The sequence below is a fragment of the Baudoinia panamericana genome (assembly GCF_000338955.1).
Source record: "Baudoinia panamericana UAMH 10762 unplaced genomic scaffold BAUCOscaffold_14, whole genome shotgun sequence".
NCBI lineage: Eukaryota > Fungi > Ascomycota > Dothideomycetes > Mycosphaerellales > Teratosphaeriaceae > Baudoinia > Baudoinia panamericana.
Window position 1 is genome coordinate 227937 of NW_006911270.1, and position 26007 is coordinate 253943.

Below are 26007 nucleotides of genomic sequence, written 5' to 3' on the forward strand. Positions count from 1 at the left end.
GTGTGCATGGTATTCGTGCACGTAAATTCTATACATTAGTATATATGTACACTATGAGCGTCGCCGATATCCAACTTTCAGTACGCGCATTCACCTAGCAACATTGCTGTGCTCTAATCCGAGCAGCCTATCCCAATGCAGATCAAAGCAGCCAAACAGTAGCCATACTGGCTGGGTATCCGCATAGCGAGAACAGAAGCATCGCGCCGTATGCTGACGAGACTGACGCTGGTTTTTCGACGAAAATGCTAGCGCGTGCAGAACAAGACGCAGAGTGGCCGTGAAAAGAACGCGGAGCGCTGAAATTTCCCAAGCTGAATCCAGAGACGCCTCGCCATGCCAGAGACCGTGAGTCATGATGCGGAAATTGAACGTACCGTACCGCTCAAGGAAGCTCAGCAGGATACGCAGGGGCCGAGCCTTCAGTCGAGTCGCCTTCGATTGTTTTGCGCCAGTGCTGAGGCAGACAGACACAAACAAGCGGGAAGGCCTTGACCTCGCCCTCTGGCGGCGACTCCGACGGTCTCGAGCTGCCGTTGCTCATGCCGCTGTCTCGCTGCAATTTGCCTTCCGGCCGCCAGTCCTCAGCTTTCTGTCTGACACGTACACCGGTTGCCCACCCATCATCCCAGATCCCGAGGACTTTGATCATGTCGCCGCGCTCGAGACTGAACTCATCGGCGGCTCGTGGTTCGTAGGCCCATAGTGTAGCCACGAGGTCGGAGGGGTGTATTTCATCTTGCGAGTAGTAGTCCTTGAAGAACTGCAGCTGCTCGCTTTGGCCTTGCGACTCAGGCGACGTGTAGTCGTTGTTGGTACTCGGTGAGGTGTCTTCTGGCCCACCACCAGCAAGCTGCGAACCGCTCGACAGCGACGCACTTCGCTTTGGTGGCGGCGCAAGCCCGAGGAGCCCGGGGTCTCGCGACTGGGGCGTATCTTCTTCGTCTGACGTCGACTTTCTGTAGCCACCATAGCCCAGTGGTGCATATCTGGTGCCATTATTCTCCGAGCTCTCAGACCCTTCCAACGCGGACATGCGTGCGACTCTGCCGCCCGGAAGCACCGCGAGACCGGCGCGCTCCTGGTCGCGCGCGCCGTCATTCATGGCCATTTCGGGTCGTGAGCGTGTCGTCGCCGGCTGATGAAATACGCTTGTCGGTGGGCTACGATCTCTGCGCCTCCTAAGCAGCAGACAGCCGACGATAAGCAAGGCCAAGAGCAATAGCGCACCGAGCACTGAGCCAATTACTATACCCGCAATTTGGCCTCCAGTGAGGCCACGATTGGTGGTAGCACCAGCTCCAGCGCCTCCGGCGCCCCCAGTTGCGGAGGAGGTACCACTTGCTGTCGCTGTCATCGTCATCGTGACCGGTTGTAGTAAGGACGACGCCACAACTGGTAAGGTAACGCCAGCACACCGTGATGTGGTATTCGAGAAGACGCAACACGAGTCTGTGGAGTTTGGCGAGCTTGCTGCGCAATAGGAACAAAGACCACCGAGATTGGTGGAAAAGCCGCAGTTGTCCGGCTCATTTTGTACACCCTCAATGCAAAGGCCAGACAAGGAATCCGCGGGTAGCGCACAGTTGGTGAAGTCTGCGCGGATCTGTGAGAGCGCGTAACTGCTAGCCGTGCCGCAGACATTACTGCTAGTAATCTGCTCTTCGCTTTGCGCGTATGTAGCACAACTGTCTGCGCACAGTGGCCGAGTGGCATTACCAGTCAGGCCACAAGGCGTGATCGAGTTCTGCACTATGGCGTTGCAGAGGACGCTTGTTGTGTAGCGAGCGTAGAATGCTGTTGTGTTATCAAGGTCGATATTCGAGCACCCTATTAGTGTTTGATATCTGTCTTCCGTGTCAGCGCGACCGTAGTGTTGACTGTGTCGGTATTGCATACCGTAGCTGTGTAAAACCTCCGGTAATGTATGATTGGAGTCCTGAGTCAAACGAAGCTGTATCTGTCACGGAGGACAAGAAAGGAAACAACCCGACAAGCGCACTGCTCGTCGAGATAGACGAGGCGTTGAATGAAGGACACTCTCGTGAAGTAGCCAGCGATATGCAGTTCTGAGCCATGGCAGCCGGAAGTGTACTGGCAAGCAATGCATACGCCGCGCTGCGGGAGCTGCTATGCGACGTCTTCCGCCGTTTCGAAGGCCGTCGTCTCGAAGTCTGCGTTGATCGGCGTGCTACAACGTTGGACGGTAGATTCACCGCATTCTGCGCTCCACCAGATAACGTCTGGCTGCTTTGTCCGTCTCTCCTACCTCCATAGCTGCCTCTTGCGAACATGCTCCGCCTCCAACGAAGCCCAGGGTCTCCGGTCTCGAACCCGCGATCGGTTAGCTAACAAGCAAGTTGACTGTTCAGATGCCCGGTTTCGCCACTCTGCTGATCCTACAGTTCCAGTAATCGCCTCCCGCTCAAAGCGAACGCACAATACGCATCGTGAGCATGTTGTAGGTACGCCGGAAGAAGTGTGGTCGTCGGAGTCCGATGGTTTATGTGGTGGATACACGAAATCTCGCTGCAATTACAGGAACGCTGTCAAAGATCGTGGAAGAAGAGAAGGTGCACCTGTTGTGCTATGTTACTGTCGCCGTCGCTATCGTTGTTTGTGTAACCACGAGTAAGGGTAGGAGCTGCCTCGTCGGCGAAGTACTGCCGGCCAGGACGACCATGCAAAAGCCGCGGCCGCCATCACGGCCGCAGCATTGGCCCGGAGCTTCATCTGGCCTTGCGCAAGCACCACGACGGCGCCATCCTGCCTGCAAGGTACCGCCAGCGCGACTGGGTTATGATTGGTGGACAGGGAGATGCGGCGTGACTGGGTGTCAGTGCGCTCGAGGTGGAAATTGAATCTGCCGAAGCTTAAGCAAATGCGAAACACTTCCCCGTGCAACGAGCGAAGGGCAGCCATGCGTATGTGCAGCTCATACTCATGCCTAGGAAGATGGACGGATCGATGTTCTTCGAAGAGAGCGCCAGACCTCAGCCGATGACATCTAGGCAGTATTACGCGGCTTCCCATGACAGAGCAACATACCATCAACATGTCAGCCAGGCCGTCCCACTCCACTTATCGGTCTACAATCAGCTTCAATAAGCGTTTTCTGCTTTTAAATCATTTGCCCTCGGCGCTGTTGAGACCAACAGCAAGCCATGACACTATGGCGCGATGGTTGCTTGGCCTTCAAAGTGCCAGAGCATAGTTCCGCCTGTCATGCCACAGGAACATCACATCAAACACTTTGCATGTCGGGACATAGTGAAGCTGCAATCTTCAGATCTTCGAAACTTCTCCTGCATCGACCAGCGGACTTCCACATTGGGTGGAAGAAGCAGAAATATACGGGCACTCATGTTGACCTCGCAGTCATCGGGGTCGACTTGCCGAGAGTAGGCAACTCACGTGGCCCCCACTGACACTACTCCGTAGGCATTCAGGGCGTCCTGGCGTCGTCCACCTACCTCGTGGTCCATTTTCTAGCAAACTTTGAGCTTCTGGAGGCTGCTCATGTACGTCGGTGGCGCGTAGGCCAGAAATACATCTTCGGCGGATTCACCGCACAACCCTCGGTCAGCTTTGTGAAATTTGCTAACCAGCATCCACCGTGTTCGGACCCTTCAGAAACGAACCCTACCAAGGCATCTTCGATGGGAAGTATGTACAGACTAACTTTAAGTGTATCTGCAGGTCTGCGTGTATAATGGCGAGCCTCTTCAGGTCAAGGTCTCCTTTCACTTAAGAGTCGTCCGTCTACTAAAGGCTGACGGTAGGTGAAGAGTCGAGCTTCATAACGACCGTGTCTGTATGATTGCGAAGGGTCTGGATGCAGTAGGCCGCTTTGGTATGCCTAATAATGTTCCCATGGTCAGTGGGGTTGACACATGCGGTGGGTCACACATCCATCACGAATCTCCTTGCGTCGTACTACTCAAAGCTCGCAACATCGTATTCATTGGCGAAGAGGACTTCGCCAACATTTGTCGCCTGGCTGAACCCCTAATGGTCTTTACGCAGTCGTTGCACTTGACGGCAAGCTCACACTTCATTCGCACCATGCGAAGACGGAAAGCCGCTTGCATACGCCGAAAGCGAAATATCCGAAAAGGACCATCCTGTATGTGGTACTCGCGGGTCATGCTGTCGTCCTCCGACGTGTCTGCTGGGACAAGTTCGAGCCAGACAGTGATAGAGGGCTGTTTCGGCCCAAAGGTTAGAACCAGGATCGTTCCTATCATGGACTTCGGAAGCTTAGTCGGGTACTAACATAAGCATGGCAATAATGACAAGACTGCACACTGATACTGATGGGAAGCGTGTTCGCTCTCAAACTCATGGTCATTACGGCGTCCATTCGGCATATAGTCCGATCTCGGTTTGATGTCAGCTCGCACCATATTGCGACTACCTGTAACCCCGGCCACGACACGGGCCTTATGTGATATGATTCAAATATAGACATGTGGTCACACTGTTCGAAGCTAGAGCATCCGCACGTGCCCTCAGCCTCCACCTTCAAGATTTGGCTGTTCGTTACCCGGTCACCATGCTTTCATACCGACAGTATTCTCCTTGATGGGGCCATGTAGCCATGGTCAGGCTTCGGATCGCAGTTGATCGGAATGAACAAGGCTCGTTGAGCGTAGAAGCCAGCGGACAAAAGTAGCGAGTAATTCGCCTTGTTCAGATGTATGGACACTGTACCATCTCGGTATATGAACAAACCTCGGTTTACTCTATAGTGCCTCTCATTGCGGAAATGTCGTCATAAGCGTCGCTATGCAAAAGAGCGCCATCAACGAGACGGCTGCTGCAAACCGCACATGGCTTGGGCGAAAGAGCGCCACCCTAACGCCATCGCTACCTTATGCAGCATTGGAATAAGCGATCTACCCGCACCCCATCATCATGTAAGCATCAGATGCTTGTGCTATAATCAGCCATTACTGAACGCCATTGGCCTCTCGCCTATCTCGTAGTCGTCGAGCTCGTCACTAGCAGGAAGCGAGCCTTCCAGCTGCTCACGCTGGATGATATACCGAGACCGCGACCGTCGTGCTGAGGGCGGCGTCATCCCAACAACGTTGTGCTCATCGTCAAGATGTTGCCGTACTAAGCGCTCGACAGGATGTGAGTTCGTGTGATCTGTGTCTGCGCGAGTTGTCTGGGTTGAGCCATCCTTCGGTCTCTGAGACACCGGAGTTGCGGCAACGTTGCTCTGTCTGGCCAGAGCCTCATCTGCGGTCGCGTTCTGCGCCTTCACCAGATCCACAAGCAGCTGTGGTGCTTGGAGGTTCGTTCTCATCGCCTGCTGCCATATGGTCTTGTAGGTATTCTTGTCGCCACTGCGCATGCACAGACGGAGCATTGCAGCGAACGCGTTGGGGTTGACCTCCTGCGCTGCCCAGTACCTGCAATCGGTTCGTTTCCGGCCGCGGGCCCGTAGCGCCTGAATCTGGTGCCAAACCGCCATGCCAGCATTCCAATCGCTTCGGTCTGCACAGTCGATGAGCAGCGGAGTCAGTCCTGCCATACAAAGACCCCAGCCTTCCTGGCCCATGCCGGAGCAGATAGCGAGTGCTGTATCGAAGCCGCTGAGTTTGAGCACTCCCTTGATGAGCGCGCCGAAGACATCTGGTGTCGGGTATGGTAATTGGATGACCTTGTCTGGTTTGCCTTCCCTCTCAACTCTAACCAGCCTAATCTCTCCGGCAGGGTTTATGTGAATGTCTGGCCGTGCTAGACTCAGGCCTTTATGCTTGCCGCGCATGCGCTCCACCCATCTGGCGAAGCCTCTGACGTCGTTGATTGTGGTGTAATGCTCCAAAATTGCAACGTTCGTGTTCTCATTGGGTCTCAAATGAGTTTCACGGAGAGACTTTATGACAGCGCGCATCAGTCGAGGATGCTCCGGACCGGACAGACCATCGAGCAGCGTGTTATATATGTTTACATTGGGAGGCGCCGTTGAGATGGACAGATTGTACGCTAGTTTTGCAAGCAGAGAGGGCGTGCTGAGAACTCCTGCCTTATGCTGCCGAAACAGGTTTTGCAGGCTATTGTTGAGCTCGCGAGCGACGTGATGATAGTCTCCAGCATCGTCTTGTTGATAGGTGCAGAGAGCGTTATCGGTAGGCGAACGGGACCACTCGCTTAATTGCGAGTCAGCGTTGGCAAGTACTGCCGTGTCTTGCATTTTCCGTTCGAGCACTGCGCGCAAGTTTGCAGGCGGTAGAGACATGACCTCGCGATATGCAGCTGGAACACACGTTAAAGCGTCTTCAGCCCAGGCTTCGCCGCTGAACCTTGTCTGTAGCTCCAAGAAGATCTTCAGTTGCAGCATGTCAACTGAGAGCATTACATTTTCCAGCTTCTTGGGCGTCCATCTCCGTAGGTCAGCACGCGCCTTGCGCTCATCAGTAGCGTAGATTGACTCTGGCGGTAAGCGATGGATCATAAGGTCTGGGCCGGTGTTCGTGGGCCAGCGCGGCCTCCCCTTGGTCCACGGAACACCGCTGACATTGTCTGACGTCTGTCGCGACGCGCTTTTTGACGGTACTGCACTTGTCGCGCCCCGATCTGTTGTATCCGCGACCTGCGATAACTCTTGCTTCACCTCCGCAATGGCTCGGTCCCACTGCTCCCTTCGCCTTTCCTTTCCCGCAGCATCCCAGGTGGCAGCCGCGGCAAATACTCCCGAGTAGAACAGCGTTGACGAGTACAGAAACTTCGGGATCTTTCTCGTCGCAGAGGCTGTCGCCCTGCGGCTAACTGCATGCACAGTCTGAAGGCATTGGGGGCAGTTACAGGTGCCTCGCGTTTGCGCGACACGGGACCAGACTGTCTGCATGGATGAGGTGTCTGCATCCTTAAACTGCCATAGTGCCGATACGGTGCCTACTTCGTCCTAATTGACGGCTACTGTCGCATATGTTGGATGTAGCTGCAGTCCAATGTCAATGCTGCTGCATGTGTTCCGCATCGGCGAATTCCGCTGCAGCCACATCTGAGATACAGCGCCACAAGAGATGCTGGAATGAGTCGAAGTCACGACTCTAATTTCAACGGAAAGGCCAGCTTTACGTGGACTGTATGGATTGCAGGCAAATCTAGGTTGTAACTTTCGAGAACCTACGCAGTGTATAGACTCCTTCATGGTCATCCGTTGCATCTGACCATTGCACTTCCACTTGTTCCTGCCTCTGCCATTGTTGAACATGCTCTATCTTTCCGTATCCTCGGTGTCAAACTGGCTCATTTGATTCTCAATGCGTACTTATCCCAGTGACGATATCTCTGTAAGATGACAGCATGTCTAAGTTTTTTCGTTCGGTGAGCTCAGATTCATCATCGTCCGATGGAGCTTCAGACAAGGACAGTCCCGGCGAGCCCGATGCTCATGCTGGAGCGGAGCCGTCAGACGATGGCACTCGCGACGCCGCCGCAACGCTCGCTCGTCTCAGCCCGGCCACAGGCACAGTCGATACTAGTCTACACAGCCAAGTGCTGCTCCACGCACTCCTTGAAGAACGCTGCATGAACGAAGCTGTCCGTGAGCACCAGTCAACCGGTAACCGCAGACAGGACGAAGTACTTGTCAGGCAGACGGCAAGAGCGAAATATCAAGCTCTCTGCAGCTTGCTCTCTTCGCACAATCTTGTTGCATCTGGTCTGGAACACGACCAGTTCGCGCCGACTCGACAACAGTACCGCGCTGGTCTCGACCTGTTGTCTCGAGATGGCACATTCACAGTTGAACGGGATGCAGCTCGCATGCCAAAACTGTTGTCAGATGCTCAACCAGTTCAAAGTGCGGAAGGTGCAGCTCAACCGCAGGTTCTTGCTTTCGGCGGAATGCTGTCGTCTATAACCCTCGATGGCGTAGCCGCAACCCACCCGTTACTGGAATCAAGCCGCTACGTTCGCGACTTTGACGAGCTTAGTATACTCGGCAGGGGCGGATACGGAGTCGTCTACCGGGTACGCAACCGGCTTGACAACCTCGAATATGCAGTTAAGAAGGTTCCAATCAGCGCTGCTCGCATCGCCCGAATACGGTCCCATGGTCAGCGCGAGCTAGACCAGCTGCTCTCGGAAGTCCGCACTCTTGCAAGGCTAGATCATCCGAACATCGTCCGCTACTTTACAGGGTGGATCGAATGGTCAGACAATTCTGCGCTGCCTCCCCAAGCGGTTCACGAAACCGGTCAACGGGACGATAGCGAGGCTTCCCGAGATCTACCGAGCCTAGGCCGCATCATAACAGAAACCGAAAGCGACAGTGATGGCGTTCTTTTTGAAGACAGTCTGCCCCGGCCTGGTCGGCCATCATACTGTGAGCAGTCTAGCCAAGAACTGCGTGTGGAAAGACATATTGATGGATGGAGTGCTTCCTGTGCTCCTTCCGCATCCCACGCGTATACCGCGAGTGATGCAGTGGCACAAATTGGGCCATGCTTAGCGCTCCACTTGCAGATGGGCTTGTATCCTCTCACGCTTGCCGACTTCTTGACCCCTCTCGCTAATGGGCACAACACGCATGACGTGCTTCCGGTTGAGCACTGCTTCCACCTTCAACCCTCTGTCGACGTACTGTTGGCGCTCATGGACGGCGTGGAGTATTTGCACAGCCAAGGCATCGTTCACCGGGACATCAAACCTGCCAACGTCTTCATGGCTACCAATAGCGATCCCCGGAAGACTCGAGGTTCGGTGGATCTCTTTCTGTGCCATTCATGTCGTGAGAACGGAGAAGCGACTCCAGTTCAGCTTAAGGTGCGAATCGGAGACTTTGGCCTCGTCGCAGCGCTTGCACAACCAGAGCATGAAACAGGCACGCAAGGATCACCAGTCGGAACAGAGTTATACAGGCCACTCACTGCCATCTCAAACACAAGCGCGGATCTGGACATGTACGCGCTTGGCATCATTAGCTTTGAGTTACTCTGGAAGTTCGCCACACGCATGGAACGGCTCGAAACGATCCAGCGGCTGAAGCTAGGAATTTTCCCAGCAAGCTTCGATCAGACTGTAGGCGGCACGCCGGGCCAAGCCCGGGCATGCATAGCTGAAATGCTGTCTCTTGGACAGGGCCAAGCGACAGCATTGAGCCTGGACGCAGTGAAGAGACGATGGCTGCATATCCAGGCCTCTGTAGTGCCTGACTGATCGCTTAGTAGATGGGCACTATGATTAGGTTGCCGCACCGAACTCTCATCGTCCGTTATCAGGAGCATGCCCGCCACTGCCTGGCCGCATCTCGTCTGGACTGTACAAAGCTTCACAGCTTCCCACCTTTCTACGTAGGAGCTTAGCCTCCCAAGCTCGCCGCTCACCAACCTTCTGTAGCTCCTTGCGCAGTTCAACGGCCGCTTTGATCAGCTTGTTGACCCACTCAGCGTCGCCATCAACTTTACACTGATCCTTGTCGTCCATATACGACCAATACTCGCCTTCGGTCTCGCAAGCGAGCAAACCACTTGCGTTCTGCATGAGCAACGCAAGCGCCACGTTGAAAAGAAACGTCTTCTGGCCCGGCAAGCATAGCCAAATGTCCCAAACACGCATCAGCGCATCTTCGCCCAGCACGTTGGAGAAGGCGGTGAAAAACCAGCGAACGGGGACGGTGTGCTGAGGGCCTATGTCCAGGTCGTCCATGTGCTTCGCCAGCTGCGGCATGAGCTCTCTGACATAGGAGCGGAGAACGATAACATCGGCAAGTGGACCAGTCATCGCGTTCTCACGGGCGAAATACTCTTCCGGAAAGTACTCGTCAACCATTTTGCACAGCATCCAGAAAGCTTCTTCGTTTTGCGGAATGGCAAGGAGAAGATAGCCAGCAATGCTGTTCAGGCCTTGAGTGTAGCCCAAGTTGTCATACTTCGCCACGAAAGCGACGAGCACCTCCTTGAGGCGTTCGAAGCCTTTGTTGGTGTAGAAGCTGCGTGACTGTGTCAATGTCCGAGGGACATCGTTGACGATAGCGTCGATTTCAGCAGGGTCGACCTCCTCCCTGATATACGACTCGTAAGCGCTTGGCTCCTTCAGACTGTCTGCATGTGACAATTCAAGCCATATATATTGACGTAGTTGCATTGGTATGCCGGCCATGACTAGTTGACCGAGTGCCTTGAGTTTCTGCTGGCCTACTAACGGTCCGATGAGACCACCACCGTCGTCAGCCTGGTCCTGCTTCCCATCTCTCGAGCGGGCCTTAGTAATGTTGAGTAAGAACTTATTCCAGGCGGCCTCGTGTGGATCGTCCCGGCGATCAGTCAGTGTGGGAGGGAGTTCGTCTTTATCAATCTGAGGTATCATTTCAACCGGTTCCCGGGACGCACCAGAGTCGTGGCGCTTCCCGCGCGAGGCTCCAAAAAGACCGGCCGTCCAGCCTATACTGTCAGTGCTCTGAACCGTCTGGGCACTTTGAACACTTTTCACACTTTGCGCGTCACTGAGCGACTGCCTTTCCTGCTTCACAGCAGGCGTCCTGTGAACCGTGTCAGCAATGACAGCGCAGATGTGTGGATTGAAGTGCGTACCGAGACGCCGACCGAGCCCCCCGTATGGTGCCGCCGAAGATTCTAGTTAACGTGGTTGTGGCGGCAGACGCAGCTATGGCATTGGAACTCTAAGTCGTCGATCAGTCTTACCGAACCTCCCATTCATGGTAATCTGTTCTAAGATACGCTTACAGCACTACTAGATCTCTTCAACGGGGCAATGTCTTCCTCGGCGGCCACATGGAGAGCTAATCTGCGCTCCTCGGACCTTTTGACACGGGAAGTGGTCTCCACAATGCTTTGCCGTGGCACTTTATACTCCTCCGCCAGTCGCGTCAATGCCGTAACGTGAGCATCGCGCTCTGCCAGTAGCCTAGACAGGCGTCGGACGAGTGGAATAGCTCCGTCCCGGTCTATGATACTTTGCAGGATATGAGACGGCGCTGTAGACAGCGTTTGAGGCTCGGTAAGGCTGTTTGCCGCAGCGCCATTCTCGAAAAACGTAGTACTGTGGCCATCGAGCAGACTATCAAGGACGTGATTGTGCGACTCATTGACTGGAGATGGGAGTGGTTCCGGTCCGGACAAGGTCTCCTGAGATGGTGTCGCAGGATCCGGAAAACTTGTAAGCGAACTAGTATCTTCCGGCTGCAGTAACGGATGTCTGCTTGAATGCCTGCTCAAGGTTGGCATCTTTCGGAGGTTGATCGTGAAGTGTGATGAGCATTTTGGACCCAGACGGTGGCGGGGACTAGTTGCTAGACAGCAGACCCCTTTTCAGCAACCGCCGATCCAATACCAAGCAACCAGTTCTTGCACACTACATTGTGTATAGATGCATATATATGTCGGTTTCGCAAACTTGGATGACTGAGATGGTAGGAGACTGACCACGATTCTGTCACTACAAGAGTTTTGTAGGTCTTTCAGCCGAAGCCGGCATATTTACATGTCCTGCACCAAAAACGCCATCGCAATCGCAATCGCCATCGGCCGGGTATACATAATACTGTTCTACAGCTGTGCCCGGTTGCCGCCCAGGCTCTTTGCGGTGAAGGAAGCAAAATACTTGTTGAGCGCATCAACCGTGCCGCTGCCGTCAACAAGCTTCACCACGCAGCCCACATAGCCATCTGGCCGCACGACAACCACACCACCTTCATCTTCCGAGAGACCCATCTTCGCGTGTGCTGCAGCCTTGGCGTTGGGCACGCGCTGGTCCCAGATATCGTCCGCATACACATGGTCGAAGTAACGCGCAAGCACCTCTGGCAGCAGTTCCCGGATCTCAATCTCGGGCCTGTGCGCGTTGAAGATTGTGGCAATGGAGAAGAACAGGCTGTGCGGGTTGTGCTTCTCGAGATGACTGACAGCATCAACGTCGGGCCGCTTGTAGGACGAGTAAAAGGAGCCTTTCTGTGTCAACCCTGCGGCGAAGTCATTGATAGCGTTCTTCGTCACGGAAGGTTTGCCACCAAAGAGGTACAAGCGGTAGGAGCCATTCAGCGGGATCTCCTGCTCAAGGAAGACGACGTTCGCGTCGCATACTCTCGTAACCGTCGCCGGAGTCATGATCCTACCGGTGCGCTGAGTGGTTGTGCCCTGCTTCTCCGACAAGAAGAGCGGGCTTTGCGCCGGGTGATTCTGTGACCAGTTGAAGATGTTCTCGTTGTATGCAACGCCATAGCCGGAGGTGAACTCGCAAGACGCCTTGAACGTCTTCATGAATTCATTGTCCTCCGCGGGTTGCTGCTCACCGGCGGTTTGAATGTTTGCAGAGCCAACTTCACCCGCCGACGGCTGTCGCTGCGAGAACAACTTCGCATACTGCGCATCAAAGTTCAAAAGGTTCTCTGCGATGAGCTTCCGCTCGCTCTCGTAAGACTTGAGAATGGAGCGGTCTGCGAAACCAGACTCAACGTGATGAATCTTCCAGGCGAGGTTCTGAGCGTCGAGGAAAGCCGTGTTCATGCCCTGACCCGCCTTCGGCGAATGAGTGTGGCAGCAGTCACCGCCCATGAATACCCTCTCATCGAGCGTGTATCTGTCTGCGATACCTTGGCCGATCGGGTAGACGGAGAACCACTCGACGCGCTCCCACTCGATAGTATAAGGCTTCAAGATCTTCTTGGCCGCTTCTTGCACTTGCTCCGTCGTTGCGGTCTTGCGCGGATGCCAGTCGGGATCGGTTGAAGACGCAATCTGAATGTACAACCGCACCATGTTCGCCTCACGTGGAATCACCATGATTGAGCCAGCATCGGAGTGGATGGTACACTTCATCTTGATGTCCGGGAAGTTCGTCTTCACCACACCATCCATAACACCCCAAACGTGCGCAATCGGATCCTTGTGCGTAATCTTCACCTTCAGTTGCTCCCGAACAAAGCTGCGAGCCCCCTCCCCACTGAACAGATACTTTGCGCGTACTGTCTCTTGCTCATCACCGTTGACGTGTGCTAAACTGACCTCGACCGGATACTCCTTATCCACGCCATCCGAGCTAAAGCCTTTAATCTCCCACGGCCGCTGAATCTTCGTGCCATGCTGCTCAATATCCGCAATGAATACCCTTTCAATGAGACCTTGATGCAGAAGAGTTGTGAATGGATAGCGTGCGTCAATGAACTTTGGACAAGACGGCCAAGTCCCGGTTCTGTGTATGCCTTTCCCGCCAGATTGCGGATCCCAGAATGCGACCTCGTAGACTTTCGCAGGGTCGTATGCCATAATGCCATGCTTCAAGCCCATGTTCTCGAGCAAATCTAGTGATCTAGGCTGGATGCCGTCTGCGCGTCCGGTGATTGTGGGCACAGGTCGCATATCGACGTGCTTGATCTTGTAGCCCCATCTTGCCAGACAGGTTGACAATAGAAGGCCAACGGGTCCGGCGCCCACAATTACGATGTCGTAACGTTCGATAGCCATGCTGTATAATCAGATGCGAGAGGTAGGGTTACAGGAGGTCAGTCCACCCAATGCTTTGGTGGTGAAGCAGGCCTAAGCTCAAGTAACAAGGTCGAGATGAGAGATGAGATAAAAGAGGAGAGATAACCCGTTGCGAGTTGACAAGACTGAAAGCTGTCGGATTAAACGACCTACCTTTAAGCTCGACAGCTATGCGCCACGAGATGGCTGTAGAGGGCAGGCTCTCACACGGATAGCAGTTCGGGAGGCTTTAGAAGATACGCTAAGGCTGGAATCAGCTCCCATGACATGCTGCCGCGAGATGCCATGATGCGGGAGCCCCGCCTGAATCTGGCCCTGAGATGGAGTCGGTAGGGTAAGATTGACGGCAACGCGTTTCGGCTTGCACAATTGTGCATTGACTTCAGATATTGTGGGGAGAGTGCAGTATTCAGCCGCAATCGCTCCGCCATCCGCTGGCCTCCGGCTCTGCCCTAAACTCCGAAGCAGACATAAATCAGCAGCAACTGCGCTTCGAGGACTGGCTCGAGGTAGATGCCGGTACTACACCTCAACGTCACTCAATGGGTGGGAATTGAGCACGAGTCGCCTGGTACATTGTTACAGTCCTGGCATCTGAACCGTCTTCGTTTTGCCAGATATGGCCATGGGGAGGCAGGAATTGATGGAGCACTGGAGACTTGGGGGGAGTATCATGACTGTATCCACATGATAAACAATATCTGCAATTGTATTGACTTAGGAGAACGTCGACGCTGTAACGATATTGCCGCTCAATGCAACGAAGCCCGTGAAAGCGGCGCGCCCACTGCCGTAGTTCCTGCGACAATTATTAGCGTCTTGATTCGATCCGTGACCGTGCCGATGATGCCGAGCAATGCATTCAGATGGGCCAAGGGTGTAATTAACGTACGCGTGCCAGATCGCATGGTTGCCGTTGATGGCAAGATCAAGGCCTCCAGGAGCTGTCATCCCATTTGAGCCGGTCACCAATAGTGGGCCATACTTTGTATACGGGCCTGTAATGCTCGGCGCGGTCGCATACGACACGTCGTATTGCGGTGTTTGGTAGCATTGGGATGAGAAGAAGAGTACGTATTTGCCGCCGAGGTACGACAGCGAAGGTGCTTCGACATACGGGCCGTCGGCAGGACCGTTCGTGATGAGCTGTATGGGGTCGCCGATCAAGGTATGTCCATCGGCGGCGTTGACCTGCTGCAGCATGATAGGAGTTTGCACGATTGGTGCTACGGTGTTACCGCACGATCCGCCGTGTCCACTGGCGTTGCCATCAATCTTGTATACCACCCACCGCGTCCCATCACTGTTCAGATAGCCAGCAGGATCGATAGCGCCGCCTTGCGCAGTAGGACAGATCCACGGCGTCGCGCTAGTATCGATGTACGGCCCGTCGACGTATCGACTCTTCGCCCAACCGAGACAGTGCAAATTGGACATCTTCTTGTACGCGGCTGTATAGTACATCAAGAAGGAACCGTCCGGCAGCTGGATGACATCGGGAGCCCACACCCGAGGGCTGCCTGCATAAACCCATGGCGCAAGATCGGGCATTGCATCGACGCCGGACCGCAAAGTCCATGTGTTGTAATCTGGAGTGTATCCGTTTTGCACATGTACTAGCTTGCCGTTGACAACAGCGTTCGTTGAGAATGCATGCCATCCGTCTGCGACCCGGATGACAGACGGGTCTGGAAAGTTCGCGCCGCCCATAATGGGATGTGATGTGGTTCTCTTGACGAACCCATTGTCTGCCAGCACGATTGTGGCGGCTGCTAATATCGCGGCAAGCGTTGCAGTCAGAGCGGACATGGCGAGCAGATATGGAACTGTGCTCCCAAACCGCACGCTGCGGCGTTGTCGAGAGATGCAACAAATCGAGCGAAAAGCTGAATGCGTATCTGCTGATGTCACGGACAGCTATCAAGTCCGGGATATAGTCGTACCAACTATGGCAGTCGTAGTGGCCGGAGAACGGATAGTGGTGAGAGCTCCGCCAGCTGCGCAGGGCTAAAATATGAAAATCTATCATCCAGCCAACGTAGATGATGATGGCGAACAGGTTTTCCAGAATCGTGCCGATATCAAACAAAGCAGCTACCCCATGTTGGCGGACCATGGGGGTCGGTATGCTTGGCGGAGAGCGCTCTTTGTTCACAAGTCCGGAAGCGACCATCCATTGTTGCACAAAGACTTCGATTATCACTCGGAGTATCGCGCAATCAACGGCTCGTCGGAACACTCAATCACACTCAGTGGTCTAGATATTGAAGCCGCCGTGCTCGGCAACTTCCAATAGCCGCCAGAGGCCCGCTTCTCTAGCAGCTGTCTTCACCCTATCCACTTCGTCGAGGCTAACAGGTCGGTTGATTTCCTCGTAACGGACCTGCTTGTTCGTTGCAGTATCGGCTGAAGCACCTCCAGGTTCAACGATGTCGGTCACCAGATCCCGCGCTCGCCCGCTTGTGGTTCGTCTCGGTTTTCCGACATGCGCACGAGGATGATACTGCTCCATGATGTGCACATATAGATCCTTACTCACGTTCTCAGCTAGCCAGCGCACAATGTGCTTGCCCTCGTCCTCATGGCCTGGCATGACTAGATGGCGGAGAAGTACACCCTTCTTCGCCAGGCCATCAGCTGTGAAGCAGAGATCGCCGACCTGAGCATGCATTGCTTTGATACTCTCCATAGCGACTTTGGCGTAGTCCTCCGCTTTCAACAGGCGTCTTGAGGTAGCCGCGTCCCACACCTTGAAGTCGGGTAAGTAGACGTCTATCAGGCCGTCAAGAAGCTCAATTGAAGCTAGCGAGTCGAATGAACTCGTGTTGTAGACGATCGGCAAGCGCAGGCCCAAGGTCTTGGCGTGTAAAATCGAGAGTACAACCTGCGGTACGACATGTTCTGGAGTGACCAAATTGATATTGTGAACGTTGCCAACCTCCTGTAGTTTGAGATACCATTCACCAAGTTCTTCGGGACTGAGATGAAAGCCGTTCTTCTGGTGAGCAATATCATGGTTCTGACAGAACACACATCGAAGATTACACCCAGAGAAGAAGACACTTCCACTGCCATTATGACCCTGGAGACATGGCTCTTCGCCAAAATGAGGCGCAACTGTGTTGACTACAACGTCTGCACCGATGAGGCAGGTGCCACGCTTCTCATACCGATTGACGCTACAGAGCCTTGGACAGAGATTACAGTTGCGAAGATGGGCATAAGCCTCGGTCCTCTTCTTACTCTCTTGTAGAGGACTCAATAGCTGATAACGGGGTATGTAGTCGTCCAGCAGGTATGGAGGCGCTAGATATGACTTAGTACGTCGGGTCGTAAGTGGCCGCGACGTTCGGAGAGCGTGCCATATCTCCAGGCATGTTGAGCTGCGAGCCAACATCTTGTGACATTAAGGTGGTGATGGCGAAACAGAACGCTGATGCGAAGAATGGAGGTCCGAAGAGGCGCTCGGTTCTGGAACAACCTTTCGCCGGCGGCCAAGCAGCATGCCCCTCGTACTTCAAGGAGCAGTCTCCACCGTTGCCCTCTTTGTCATGCATATTCGCCCAGCTACAGTTCTGACCGACCGGTGTTTCTTACATGCCGCCCCACTCGATGGTGAACGATCTGACTTTAGGCTTATTAAGTCCCGCCCCGCCTTTAGACGGCCGTTCCATCCCACCCATGAGCCAGCCTTTCTTCACGCTTGTTGCTAGTCTGCCGCCTGCGACAAGGTCCAGCATGTCAAATTCCTCGTCCCACTCCTTGCTGTTGCACAAGAAATGGGAGTGGAAGCGCAACGTATCTCCTGGATAAGCCATGTATTTGCAACCGAACCGTATACCGGGCAGGATGAAGTAGCCCTTTTCGTGCAGATCTTTGTACAACGGATACGAGGATGGTGCCTCCGGAAGCCGCGCAGATGCCGCACTGTTGTCCACGCCTAGGCTGTAATGCCGTGAAGTGCTGAGGCTTGATTGCAGTGGAGGTGGCGCCGCAGTCAGAGGCGGGTATGAAGTCGTTGGCGTAACTGTGTGCGGCTCAAGGCCTCGCGAAGGGGCGGGAGGGTTCACGCGCGATCCGCTTGTGGGCGCCGGCTTCGGAAAAGAGTTCATTGGCGAAGCGAAGAGCGATTCGTCTTCGTCTAGGCCGCCAGTCTCTGCTTTGTGCTCGTCAGCAGGCTTAGTGGCTTCACCAAGTGGTGGTCTCCCTGCCTTCTTTTTATTGGCCGCCCTCGAAGTAGGTCTACTTGGAGGTTTCAGCATGTCTTCTGGCAGGTCATTCCAATCTCCACCGCTCGCAATTTGACGCAGGGCGGTTTGCTTCTTATCCTCCGCTTTTTCCTTGACTTTGCTCGCAGCAGCCTGTCCTTGCTTTCGCAAACTCTCGGCGAAGCGTTTCCTCTCCTCCACACTCAGGCCACGGTCAAGGAAGCCTTGCTTGTGGGCTCGCGCATCGTCCACCACGTAGGCTACGCCTTTCTCGCACAGTAATCGGGCCTCCTCTGGCATAAGTTCCAGAGGGATGCCGGAAAAGACATTCTGTTGAGGAGCTTGCGGAAGACCACCTATGAGCACGCCGGGGATATTGTACTTGGCTCGGATGTACGTGATCGTGTTGACGTCGTAGAGCAAATACCGATTCGCAAGCTCGAAGATGGGAAACGGCTCGGAGACGGTTGGCGCATCGCTATTGGCCATGGTATTGCGGCTGGTACGTACTAGTCAGTCATAGAGCCTCATCTCGGGGCTCAATGCATGGACTTGGTCTGGGAAAGAATCATAAGGACACAGTTCTTTGTCGTCAAGGAATGCCCGCTAAGCGGGCTTCAGTGGATTGACAGATTGTAAACAGTATTAATCATGCAAGCGCAAAGTACTAAGAATACGTACTTACCAGATCGTCTACAAGCCGCAATCCACTCGCAGTCAGCATAGTGAGCGTTTCCCTCGATTGGACGGGTAAGAGGGAAGTTCAAAGAAATCGCTACGTGACATGCCAGCGGAAGTGACTCCGTGGAGCGCTTAGTCAGCGTCGCTGTTCAATTTTCCGCCTGAAGCACTTTCTAACTGCCCAACCTCAAGTCTTTCGCAAAGGCCCGGATTTCAGTCTTGCCAAGCACGATGGCAATGCTACCATCCGAATATCGTCGATGGGAGCCCTTTGCACGCACGCAGGGACAATTGCTGCTACCGCACCAGCAGTCGTTCTGGGATGGCGTGGATTAGTGGTCGGCGGCCATATCCTGACTTCTGATCATGTCGACTAGAGCAGCGGTTCGCCCGGCCGTCCGCATGACCTTCTTCTGATAAGGCTGGCTGCGCTGATGATGCATCTATCGCCGCTCGAATACTGGCCAATGCACGTGCGCTAAGGTTCTGGCAATCTTCACACAGGTGCGTTTCCCAAGGACGGCAAGGCTCAGCATTCGACGATGATACCTACACTCTCTGTTCTGGCGACTTCTGCATGAGCCATGAACTAAACATGCATCACCATCTGACCCATCAACTCCACTCCTCTATAGCCGACGACCAGCCGCATCTGCAGGCTGCTGACACGCTCACGCAGTGCTTTCACCACAACGGCAATTCAGATCATATTTGCGCGCATTGGGCAGCGCGGACGCTACATCCCTTAGAATGTGTCGAACTGTAAGTCTACCTAATATCCCGCATTACCGGCTTTTGTGATGAATGTATCATTTCAGTTCTGCTACTGAAGCATGCTGTCGACAACATATACCAACTTACCAAATTTGTCTGACCCCTAGCCTGATATTCCGCACCGTTCTATCGAATAGTGTAAGACTCACGCTGACAACCACGCAAAGGGCAGGTATTTCGGCCGCAACCGGCGCAAGCATCAATACTCCCGTGCGGCAGTCTTCGAGATGAGCTGTAATTGCAGCGTATTTGGCGTGCGGGTAAGTCAATTCCCACACTCATCCCTCACACATCACCAAGATGACACCAAGTCAATCCATTCCACGAACCTCACCACGGGTAGCCTATGCCGTCGAGTCACCCTCCCTCATACTGTACCTGGCCACCGCTTGGGATGATCAGTTGTGGAGTTGCTGATGGTCCTCGGACTACAGCGTCATCGTGGCTTCAGAGCACCAAGTCGATGTCGTCTGTCTTAGACGACATAGGCTAGGTGCCGGCGGTTGGGCATGCGTCATCCGGCTTTTCTGACCTCACACTTAATCATTTCGCAAGAGCTTGCATGGATTTATGCCGCGGCTTTAGTCAGGCTGACCTACTGTAGCACGATCCAAAGCTCAGTGACTTCGGCGCTTTTGGAGCCACGACAACCTGATATTCACGAACAGCACAAGAGAATACCTATGCTTGTTGTACCAACACGGCGCTCGCTGCAGTTTGGTTTGCAGCAGTATGAGGATGAGCGTTTGCGAGATATAGTTGGACATTCAGAATGTCTATATATTTGACGTAAATATCTGCCGACGCACTAATGCCAGGGGTATACTGCGTAGATCATGCCAAACACCCCGTGGTTTTCGTATCCTGCTTTCAGTCATAGCAGGCCTTGCTTGCTCGCATGTGCGTGTTCCTTCTACAAGTTAACCTTTTGCTGCGCGGCCGGCTTGTGGTGCTCCTGGTTGTAGGCAGTAACACTGGCAGACCTCTGCGCATCAGACGCCACGTGGTCGAAGTTGTACAACGGCTTGAGCGTCGCGCTCTTGTTCATCGCCACCCAGCGCTTGAAGAAGTACGGGAGAGATTCGGTGACTTGGTAGGACATGTGCTTGCGCGTGGGGACGGCGAACACCCAGTCCAATTCCTCCAGAGTACGCTGCTTCGTCTCCGGCAGCCAGAGGAAGATCATGATGAACGCGAGGATGTTGAGACCGCAATAGAAGCCGAAGGCGCCAGTTGGCGTCATGGCGGCGACCATGCTCGGCCAGGTCATGGAGAGAACGGAAGCCCAGAACAGGCAGGTGGCGACGGCCCAGGCCATACCGACTTCACGGTGAGACAGCGGGAACACTTCGGCGGAGTAGGTGAAAGGTACGGGGCCTTCACCTGGCGAGTAAAATGCGGCGAAGAGAAAGATGAAGAATGCGACAAGGCCGAGATGGGCGCGGCTTGTCTCTGGGATGAGGAAGCACAAACCTGCGGCGAGAAGCGTCCAGGCCATGTTGGGGAAGGTGAAGAGGAGCAGAGCGCGACGACCGAACGTGTCAATGGTCCAGACGGCTGGGAAGGCGAAGACGAAGTTTACCAAGCCGAAGCCGAAGGAGGCTAGCAGAGCGTGCAGGTTGTCTGCGCCGGCTTGCACGAAGACGGAGGAGCTGTAGAAGGCGATCTTGACACAGTGTTAGCATGTCATGTTGCGCGGTGACATACAATCACAACTTACAATGTTGATACCGCACATTTGTTGCGCGATCATGACGACGAACGACGCCAAGGTAGCCCGGCGCACACGCGGGATGGTGAACAGCTCGATGATGCGCTGGGCGTAGTTGGTTTGGCCAATGACCTTGTGCTCAATGAGAAGTTGAGCGTGAACGTAGTAGAGGTCACGAGCAGCCTGGATCGGATGGTTTCGCAGCCGCAGAAGCGACTTGTAGGCTTGTGCGTAGCGACCCTTCTTCATGAGCCAGCGTGGCGATTCCGGGCAGAAGTAGATGCCGACGACCAGCGGTACGGCTGGGATGAATGCGGATCCAAGCTGCAATCTCCACGCGATGTCGCCGACATTGTAGACAGCGAGATTGGCGCAGAAACCCAAGAAAATGCCGAATGCGGTCCACATCTGCCACGACATGACCAAGCCACCACGGATGAGGGCGGGCACGTTCTCAGCGGCGTAGATCGGTACCGTCGAAGCCTTGGAGCCCATGCCGACACCGAGCAACAAACGGCAGATCAGCAGCTCATACCAGTTCTGTGTGCATCCAGAACCAATGACGGTGAGCAAGCAGAAGACGGCGGAGAAGAAAATGGTACCACGCCGACCGAAGTAGTTGTTGAGCGGGTCACTGAGCCAGCAGCCGAAGAAGGCAGACCCAATATATGGGCCAGCGTTGACCAAGCCAACGAGCCAGAGGTTGCGGGTGTAGTTCGGGTTGGTGGTGTCGTTGTCTGGGATGCCAAAGGCGACTGGCCACGACAAGTTTGCACCGTTGGAGCCGGTCTGATCCCAACCCTGCACGGCCGCACCAATCGAGCAGAGAATCACGGTCATGTACAGCGCCGCGGGCTGGTGCCATTTGCGCACGACCTCGTCACGGAGAACTCCGCGTTCGGTCTCGTCAAGGCCCTCGACATTCTCGAACTCGGCGGGATTTTGAGCGACAAGCGCGCCTTTCTTGAGCAATGGCGCGATATCGGAAAGACCATACTCGGCCGCGAACTCCTCGACGTCGCGAAGCAGAGTCTGCTGCGGGATGCCCGCGAGCGGGTTCTTGATCTTGGCGCTGAGGTTGTTGCTCAGGTCGGTGTTATCGAGAGCCTCATCGACGAACTGCTTCTCATGTTGAGCCTGGCCTTCCGAATTCATGTTGATCTCCTTCTTGATATCCGCCATCGTGCGCGCTTTGTTTACTTAGCTGTCACGATAGCAGAGCAAGAGAATGGAGAGGAAGCAAGGGAACACATTCGCATGCAACCAAGGGACAAGCTCTCCTCATATACAAAGCCCGAGGGGGCTTGCTAACGCACACTCACCGCATCCTACAGCACTAGCAGCATCCTCGGGACGAGGAATGGGCGACGATGCTGTCGATCTCTGTGTGAAACACTACCCTGACAGAGCAGGTGCAGCCCATGTGAGAGCTCGCCCCCAGCATTGTTGCTCCAGACGTGCAGAAAGCCACTGCAATAGCCTTCTGGGCACGGCCAGAGACTCCACTCCACTCCACTCACACTAACCGCATCTCCCCTCGCTCTCCGCGCATGCCAAGCCGAACATTGTGGTGGAGCTGCAGGATTGCAGTGTCCATGTGACACGGCGCGAAGACCCTGCGACCCACCTTTACCTTTCGGGATGTGGCCGTCGCTATGGTGTGCTAAGCTAAGCAAAGTACAGTGCGCGGTCAACACATGCCGTCGCTGCCTGCACGATTACGTGCCAGGCTTGTTGGCAACCAGAGATATACGCATCCCTCGCAGCGCTTGCCCGCTTCCCAAGCGTTCCCCCAAGAAGATCAGCAAGGCGGTCCTTGGCTGATCGTGCGGAGAAGGGTCATCTCACATACATGCATAGCATGTATCAGGAAGATGATCACCGCGCGAAGGATCGACATGTTCAGTCAGCCAGCGCGATGATGATGGCCGTCCGAATGGCGAGTGCCGCCGCGAGTCAGGCCTCCCGTTGCCGTTTAGGCTTTGATCGGTCACGAGCTGCTTCGCAACGCCATCGCTGATGACACAGTGTCATCGGCTTTCCACATGCTCTCGGCAGCACCGATAGGTCGAAGTGGAAAGCTAGCGCAAATACACTGCGTGACTCTGCAGGCCGAGACGGTCGGCACATTGCGGTTGGCGCCGAGCACCGTGATGTGCCGAGGAGCCCTCGATATGCTTCCCCCCGCTGGACGTCAGCTTGTCCTTGACAAGCCAGCGATCCTTCGACATGGCGACGATGGAAGCTTGCAATGTGCAGACCCTGGACGTCGCGAGTATTATACTCGCACAGTTTGTTGTCAGAAAAGCACTGTCTATGGTAGCCTCGGCTCAGTCACATGTCGAAAGGCGTGAAGTGGATCTGGATTTACCTACTGTTAAAGTTCTCCATGGGCCTCGAAAACTTTGCAAACACGAGGAAAGCATGTGCCCGCTCCACCCCGTCTCCGACAAAGCGCTACCGATGTGAGCTCCACCCTCATTTCCGTCACGAGTATATACATGTACGAAATGAAATCGAGACCTTTGCCACGGTGCACATTACGGGGAATTGTCCAGGCCGAATGTGGCTCGTGGTCGTCCACGCTCGTGCTGGGAATTTGCTATCTCGTGCACCTTTGCTTTCTCGAAAGCAATGTGAATGCAACTCGACCGCAGTCCGAAAAGTACAGCCCAACTCTCGTAGCGCCACCATATTCCAAGCCGGTCCCGTTCGGCACCGAGCGTAGATATTCTATGCTCTCGAAGGCTTCGGCAACTCTTCGCCGAAGCTTCGCCGCTCCACCGAGAAAGCTTCGCAAGCACGCACGTCTAGTCACCCTTGTCTACAACGTCTCCTACCACGTCTCCTCACCCCCAGGCAAGCCCTGATGCGCCTTCGACCTCCCACCCCTCCTCCCCGGCCCCACACCTCTCCTCTGCCCCTGCCCCCGCCCCAACCCTCCCCTCTCCGACCCACCTCGCTGCCCATCCCTACCGCCCTGCTTCTGATTCTGTGCACCTCCACCACCACCACCGCGCTGCGCACCATTCGCCGAAAACTGACGCGCACCACCACCACCGCCGCCACCGCCACCCCGTCTCCCTCCAGTCGAACCCCTCTCAACAACTCCCACATTCAACCCCCTTACCCCCCTCAACCCCATCTTACCAACAACCTGCTTATCAATCACCGGCGGCTCCGCACACCCCATTGCACGCGCATACGAGTTTGCAATCTCCACCAACCCAGCCGCATCGGTGCGGAGTTGTTTCATGAATGTTTTGTGGAAGCCTAGGTAGGCTTGATATGCTTTTTGCACTGTCTTCTCATCGACCGCTGATACGGCGTTGTGCACTCTTTGCTCGATTTCTGGGTGTGCTGATACTGTAGCCGGGATATTAACGGGATAAGGTTGAATGGGGAGATGTTTGTTGATGTGGAGGAAGTACGATTCTTGCTGCGTGAGTAGGATCACCGCACGTCCGTCGGTCCCTGCTCGTGCGGTACGACCGACGCGGTGGACGTACTGTTCCTTATCCGTCGGCAGACCGACTTGCACGACGAGGCCCGTACCGGGGAAGTCCATCCCACGGCCGATGACATCGCTGGCGAACATGATGCCGGAGGAGGCTTGTTTGAATTCTTCTGTCGTTCGCGTACGTGCGCTTTGGCTGAGACGCGATTGGAGTTGGTAGACCTTGACCGTATTGCCGAGGAGTTGTTCGAAGAGGGCGTGGAGATGGGCTATCCCGTTTGCCGTTGAGCCGAAGACGATGGCTTTGAAGTCGTGCGGTGAGTGTTGTCGTTCTTGTTCGAGGAGGGTGTAGAGGGCAGTGAAGGTTTGGGAGACATCGGGGATGACGACGGAGTATTGTATGACTTGGTCGATTGTGGGGACTTCGTTGGGGTCGACAGTGGTGAGGTGCGTATAGCCGGGTTTCAGTACTCTGCCGAGCACGGTCTTGATCTTTTCGGGGATGGTGGCGCTGAAACACATGCCCTGCCAGCCTTTCGATTTGGGTGGCAAACGGCGGAGGATCTGCTCGACGGCGGGTAGGAAGCCAGCTTCTAGCATGGTGTCTGCTTCGTCCAGTATGACTGTGCGAATGTCGGTGAACTTCTCCGCGACGTAATTGTCGGAGAGGTAGTCGTTCAGTCGGCCAGGGGTGGCTACGAGCACACTAGGCTTGCCGTTGAGGAACTCCTTCAGATGTCGATCTTTGGAGGTCCCACCGAAGGCAGTGTGACACTCTAGCCGCCTGGGAAGCTGAGACGTCAATGCATCACACTCCTTCGCGATCTGTAGCGCGAGTTCACGGGTCGGTGAGATGATGAGGATGCCGACCTGACCAACAGGCACCGTACGCTCCGTAAGCAGAGAGTGTAGCGCAGGTAGCAAGAACGCAATCGTCTTGCCAGTGCCGGTCTTTGCTTGCACCAAGCAGTCTGCGGAGAAGCTGGGTAATTCTGTGAGTGTCTTTTGCTGCACAGGCGTCATGTATCTGTTGCGAAGGCGAAGTCAGTCACGCATTACAAGAGCAGACCGTTGCCACTGGTTGAAAGAGGAGGCCGCTGCAATTCCAATCTTACTGATAGCCCATGACGTCCAGCGCTTTCAGCAAAGGCTGTTGGAGCCTTCCTGCCATACTGCTGTAGGGTTGGGCATTTTGCTCTGAGAGTGAGGCAGTCGAGTACTGCGCTGTTGTTGCGGCCATGTTCGTGGCCGTCAACACGGTTCAGATGGATCGTAGAGATTACAAGACTACACGGCAGTGATGTGCATGCAATGTTGTGCGGCGTGTGAGGTGAATATTCCACAGTACTGAAGTGGTGTTACTCCGTGTGAAGAGGCTGCAGATGCGTGACCCGGAAGAGGCTTTCTCATTCACGCCAATAATTATGATGACGTCGACGTTGGCCGACTAAATACTATGGCCTTTCGCACAACGGCCACTTGACGCCCGTTTACATGCACCCTCTGCAGCGAAGCAGTGTAGTTGGGAAGAAAAAGAGGTTGCGACCCTGACTTGCCCCTTGCGTGCCGTTTCAGATGCGCTAAGCTTCGTGCGGGAAGCGGATGTGGCGCTGACGAATATTTTGGGGAGAAGCAGCAGCGAAGACTCCAGTCTTATACCAGTATGGGGGGAGTTTAGAGGGTAAAGAACATTGATAGTAAGCCGTCCATGTCAAG

General features: G+C 54.7%; 13 protein-coding genes across 13 annotated transcripts; 2 read left to right on the top strand and 11 right to left on the bottom strand.

The window, feature by feature from the left end:
* Positions 1-385: 385 nt before the first annotated feature.
* BAUCODRAFT_79143 (uncharacterized protein) lies at positions 386-2078 on the bottom strand (the record flags this gene model as incomplete). Its single annotated transcript, XM_007682842.1, has 2 exons — positions 386-1847; positions 1900-2078. 2 exons carry the CDS (start codon positions 2076-2078, stop codon positions 386-388), a joined length of 1641 nt encoding a protein of 546 aa, XP_007681032.1.
* A 1435-nt stretch (positions 2079-3513) lies between these two features.
* On the bottom strand, positions 3514-4174 carry BAUCODRAFT_38724 (uncharacterized protein). The gene has a single exon (XM_007682696.1). It carries the CDS (start codon positions 4146-4148, stop codon positions 3915-3917), a length of 234 nt encoding a protein of 77 aa, XP_007680886.1. The 5' UTR covers positions 4149-4174; the 3' UTR covers positions 3514-3914.
* A 771-nt stretch (positions 4175-4945) lies between these two features.
* On the bottom strand, positions 4946-6859 carry BAUCODRAFT_27901 (uncharacterized protein; the record flags this gene model as incomplete). Its single annotated transcript, XM_007682650.1, has 1 exon — positions 4946-6859. The coding sequence occupies one exon, from the start codon at positions 6857-6859 to the stop codon at positions 4946-4948; it is 1914 nt and encodes a 637-aa protein (XP_007680840.1).
* Positions 6860-6879: 20 nt separating this feature from the next.
* BAUCODRAFT_299027 (uncharacterized protein) lies at positions 6880-9200 on the top strand. Its single transcript, XM_007682944.1, has one exon. The coding sequence runs from the start codon at positions 7321-7323 to the stop codon at positions 9175-9177; it is 1857 nt and encodes a 618-aa protein (XP_007681134.1). The 5' UTR covers positions 6880-7320; the 3' UTR covers positions 9178-9200.
* Positions 9201-10642, bottom strand: BAUCODRAFT_299028 (uncharacterized protein). Its single transcript, XM_007682945.1, has one exon. It carries the CDS (start codon positions 10324-10326, stop codon positions 9223-9225), a length of 1104 nt encoding a protein of 367 aa, XP_007681135.1. The 5' UTR covers positions 10327-10642; the 3' UTR covers positions 9201-9222.
* A 650-nt stretch (positions 10643-11292) lies between these two features.
* On the bottom strand, positions 11293-13676 carry BAUCODRAFT_38727 (uncharacterized protein). The gene has a single exon (XM_007682697.1). The coding sequence runs from the start codon at positions 13437-13439 to the stop codon at positions 11526-11528; it is 1914 nt and encodes a 637-aa protein (XP_007680887.1). The 5' UTR covers positions 13440-13676; the 3' UTR covers positions 11293-11525.
* A 501-nt stretch (positions 13677-14177) lies between these two features.
* Positions 14178-15170, bottom strand: BAUCODRAFT_79671 (glycoside hydrolase family 43 protein; the record flags this gene model as incomplete). The annotated part of the gene is made up of 2 exons (XM_007682878.1): positions 14178-14259; positions 14353-15170. 2 exons carry the CDS (start codon positions 15168-15170, stop codon positions 14178-14180), a joined length of 900 nt encoding a protein of 299 aa, XP_007681068.1.
* A 323-nt stretch (positions 15171-15493) lies between these two features.
* BAUCODRAFT_299337 (uncharacterized protein) lies at positions 15494-17029 on the bottom strand. Its single transcript, XM_007682946.1, has one exon. The coding sequence runs from the start codon at positions 16855-16857 to the stop codon at positions 15718-15720; it is 1140 nt and encodes a 379-aa protein (XP_007681136.1). The 5' UTR covers positions 16858-17029; the 3' UTR covers positions 15494-15717.
* A 24-nt stretch (positions 17030-17053) lies between these two features.
* On the bottom strand, positions 17054-18157 carry BAUCODRAFT_126620 (uncharacterized protein; the record flags this gene model as incomplete). The annotated part of the gene is made up of 2 exons (XM_007682947.1): positions 17054-17616; positions 17653-18157. The coding sequence occupies 2 exons, from the start codon at positions 18155-18157 to the stop codon at positions 17054-17056; spliced, it is 1068 nt and encodes a 355-aa protein (XP_007681137.1).
* Positions 18158-18546: 389 nt separating this feature from the next.
* On the top strand, positions 18547-19807 carry BAUCODRAFT_38731 (uncharacterized protein). Its single transcript, XM_007682698.1, has 3 exons — positions 18547-19111; positions 19291-19383; positions 19728-19807. Exons 1-2 carry the CDS (start codon positions 18945-18947, stop codon positions 19352-19354), a joined length of 231 nt encoding a protein of 76 aa, XP_007680888.1. The 5' UTR covers positions 18547-18944; the 3' UTR covers positions 19355-19383; positions 19728-19807.
* A 229-nt stretch (positions 19808-20036) lies between these two features.
* Positions 20037-21989, bottom strand: BAUCODRAFT_79361 (uncharacterized protein; the record flags this gene model as incomplete). The annotated part of the gene is made up of 2 exons (XM_007682854.1): positions 20037-20789; positions 20844-21989. 2 exons carry the CDS (start codon positions 21987-21989, stop codon positions 20037-20039), a joined length of 1899 nt encoding a protein of 632 aa, XP_007681044.1.
* Positions 21990-22773: 784 nt separating this feature from the next.
* On the bottom strand, positions 22774-23068 carry BAUCODRAFT_299353 (uncharacterized protein). The gene has a single exon (XM_007682948.1). The coding sequence runs from the start codon at positions 22962-22964 to the stop codon at positions 22791-22793; it is 174 nt and encodes a 57-aa protein (XP_007681138.1). The 5' UTR covers positions 22965-23068; the 3' UTR covers positions 22774-22790.
* Positions 23069-23383: 315 nt separating this feature from the next.
* On the bottom strand, positions 23384-25790 carry BAUCODRAFT_143167 (uncharacterized protein). Its single transcript, XM_007682949.1, has 3 exons — positions 25407-25790; positions 23793-25318; positions 23384-23653 (listed from the first exon to the last, which is right to left on the bottom strand). The coding sequence occupies exons 1-3, from the start codon at positions 25529-25531 to the stop codon at positions 23649-23651; spliced, it is 1656 nt and encodes a 551-aa protein (XP_007681139.1). The 5' UTR covers positions 25532-25790; the 3' UTR covers positions 23384-23648.
* Positions 25791-26007: the final 217 nt, after the last annotated feature.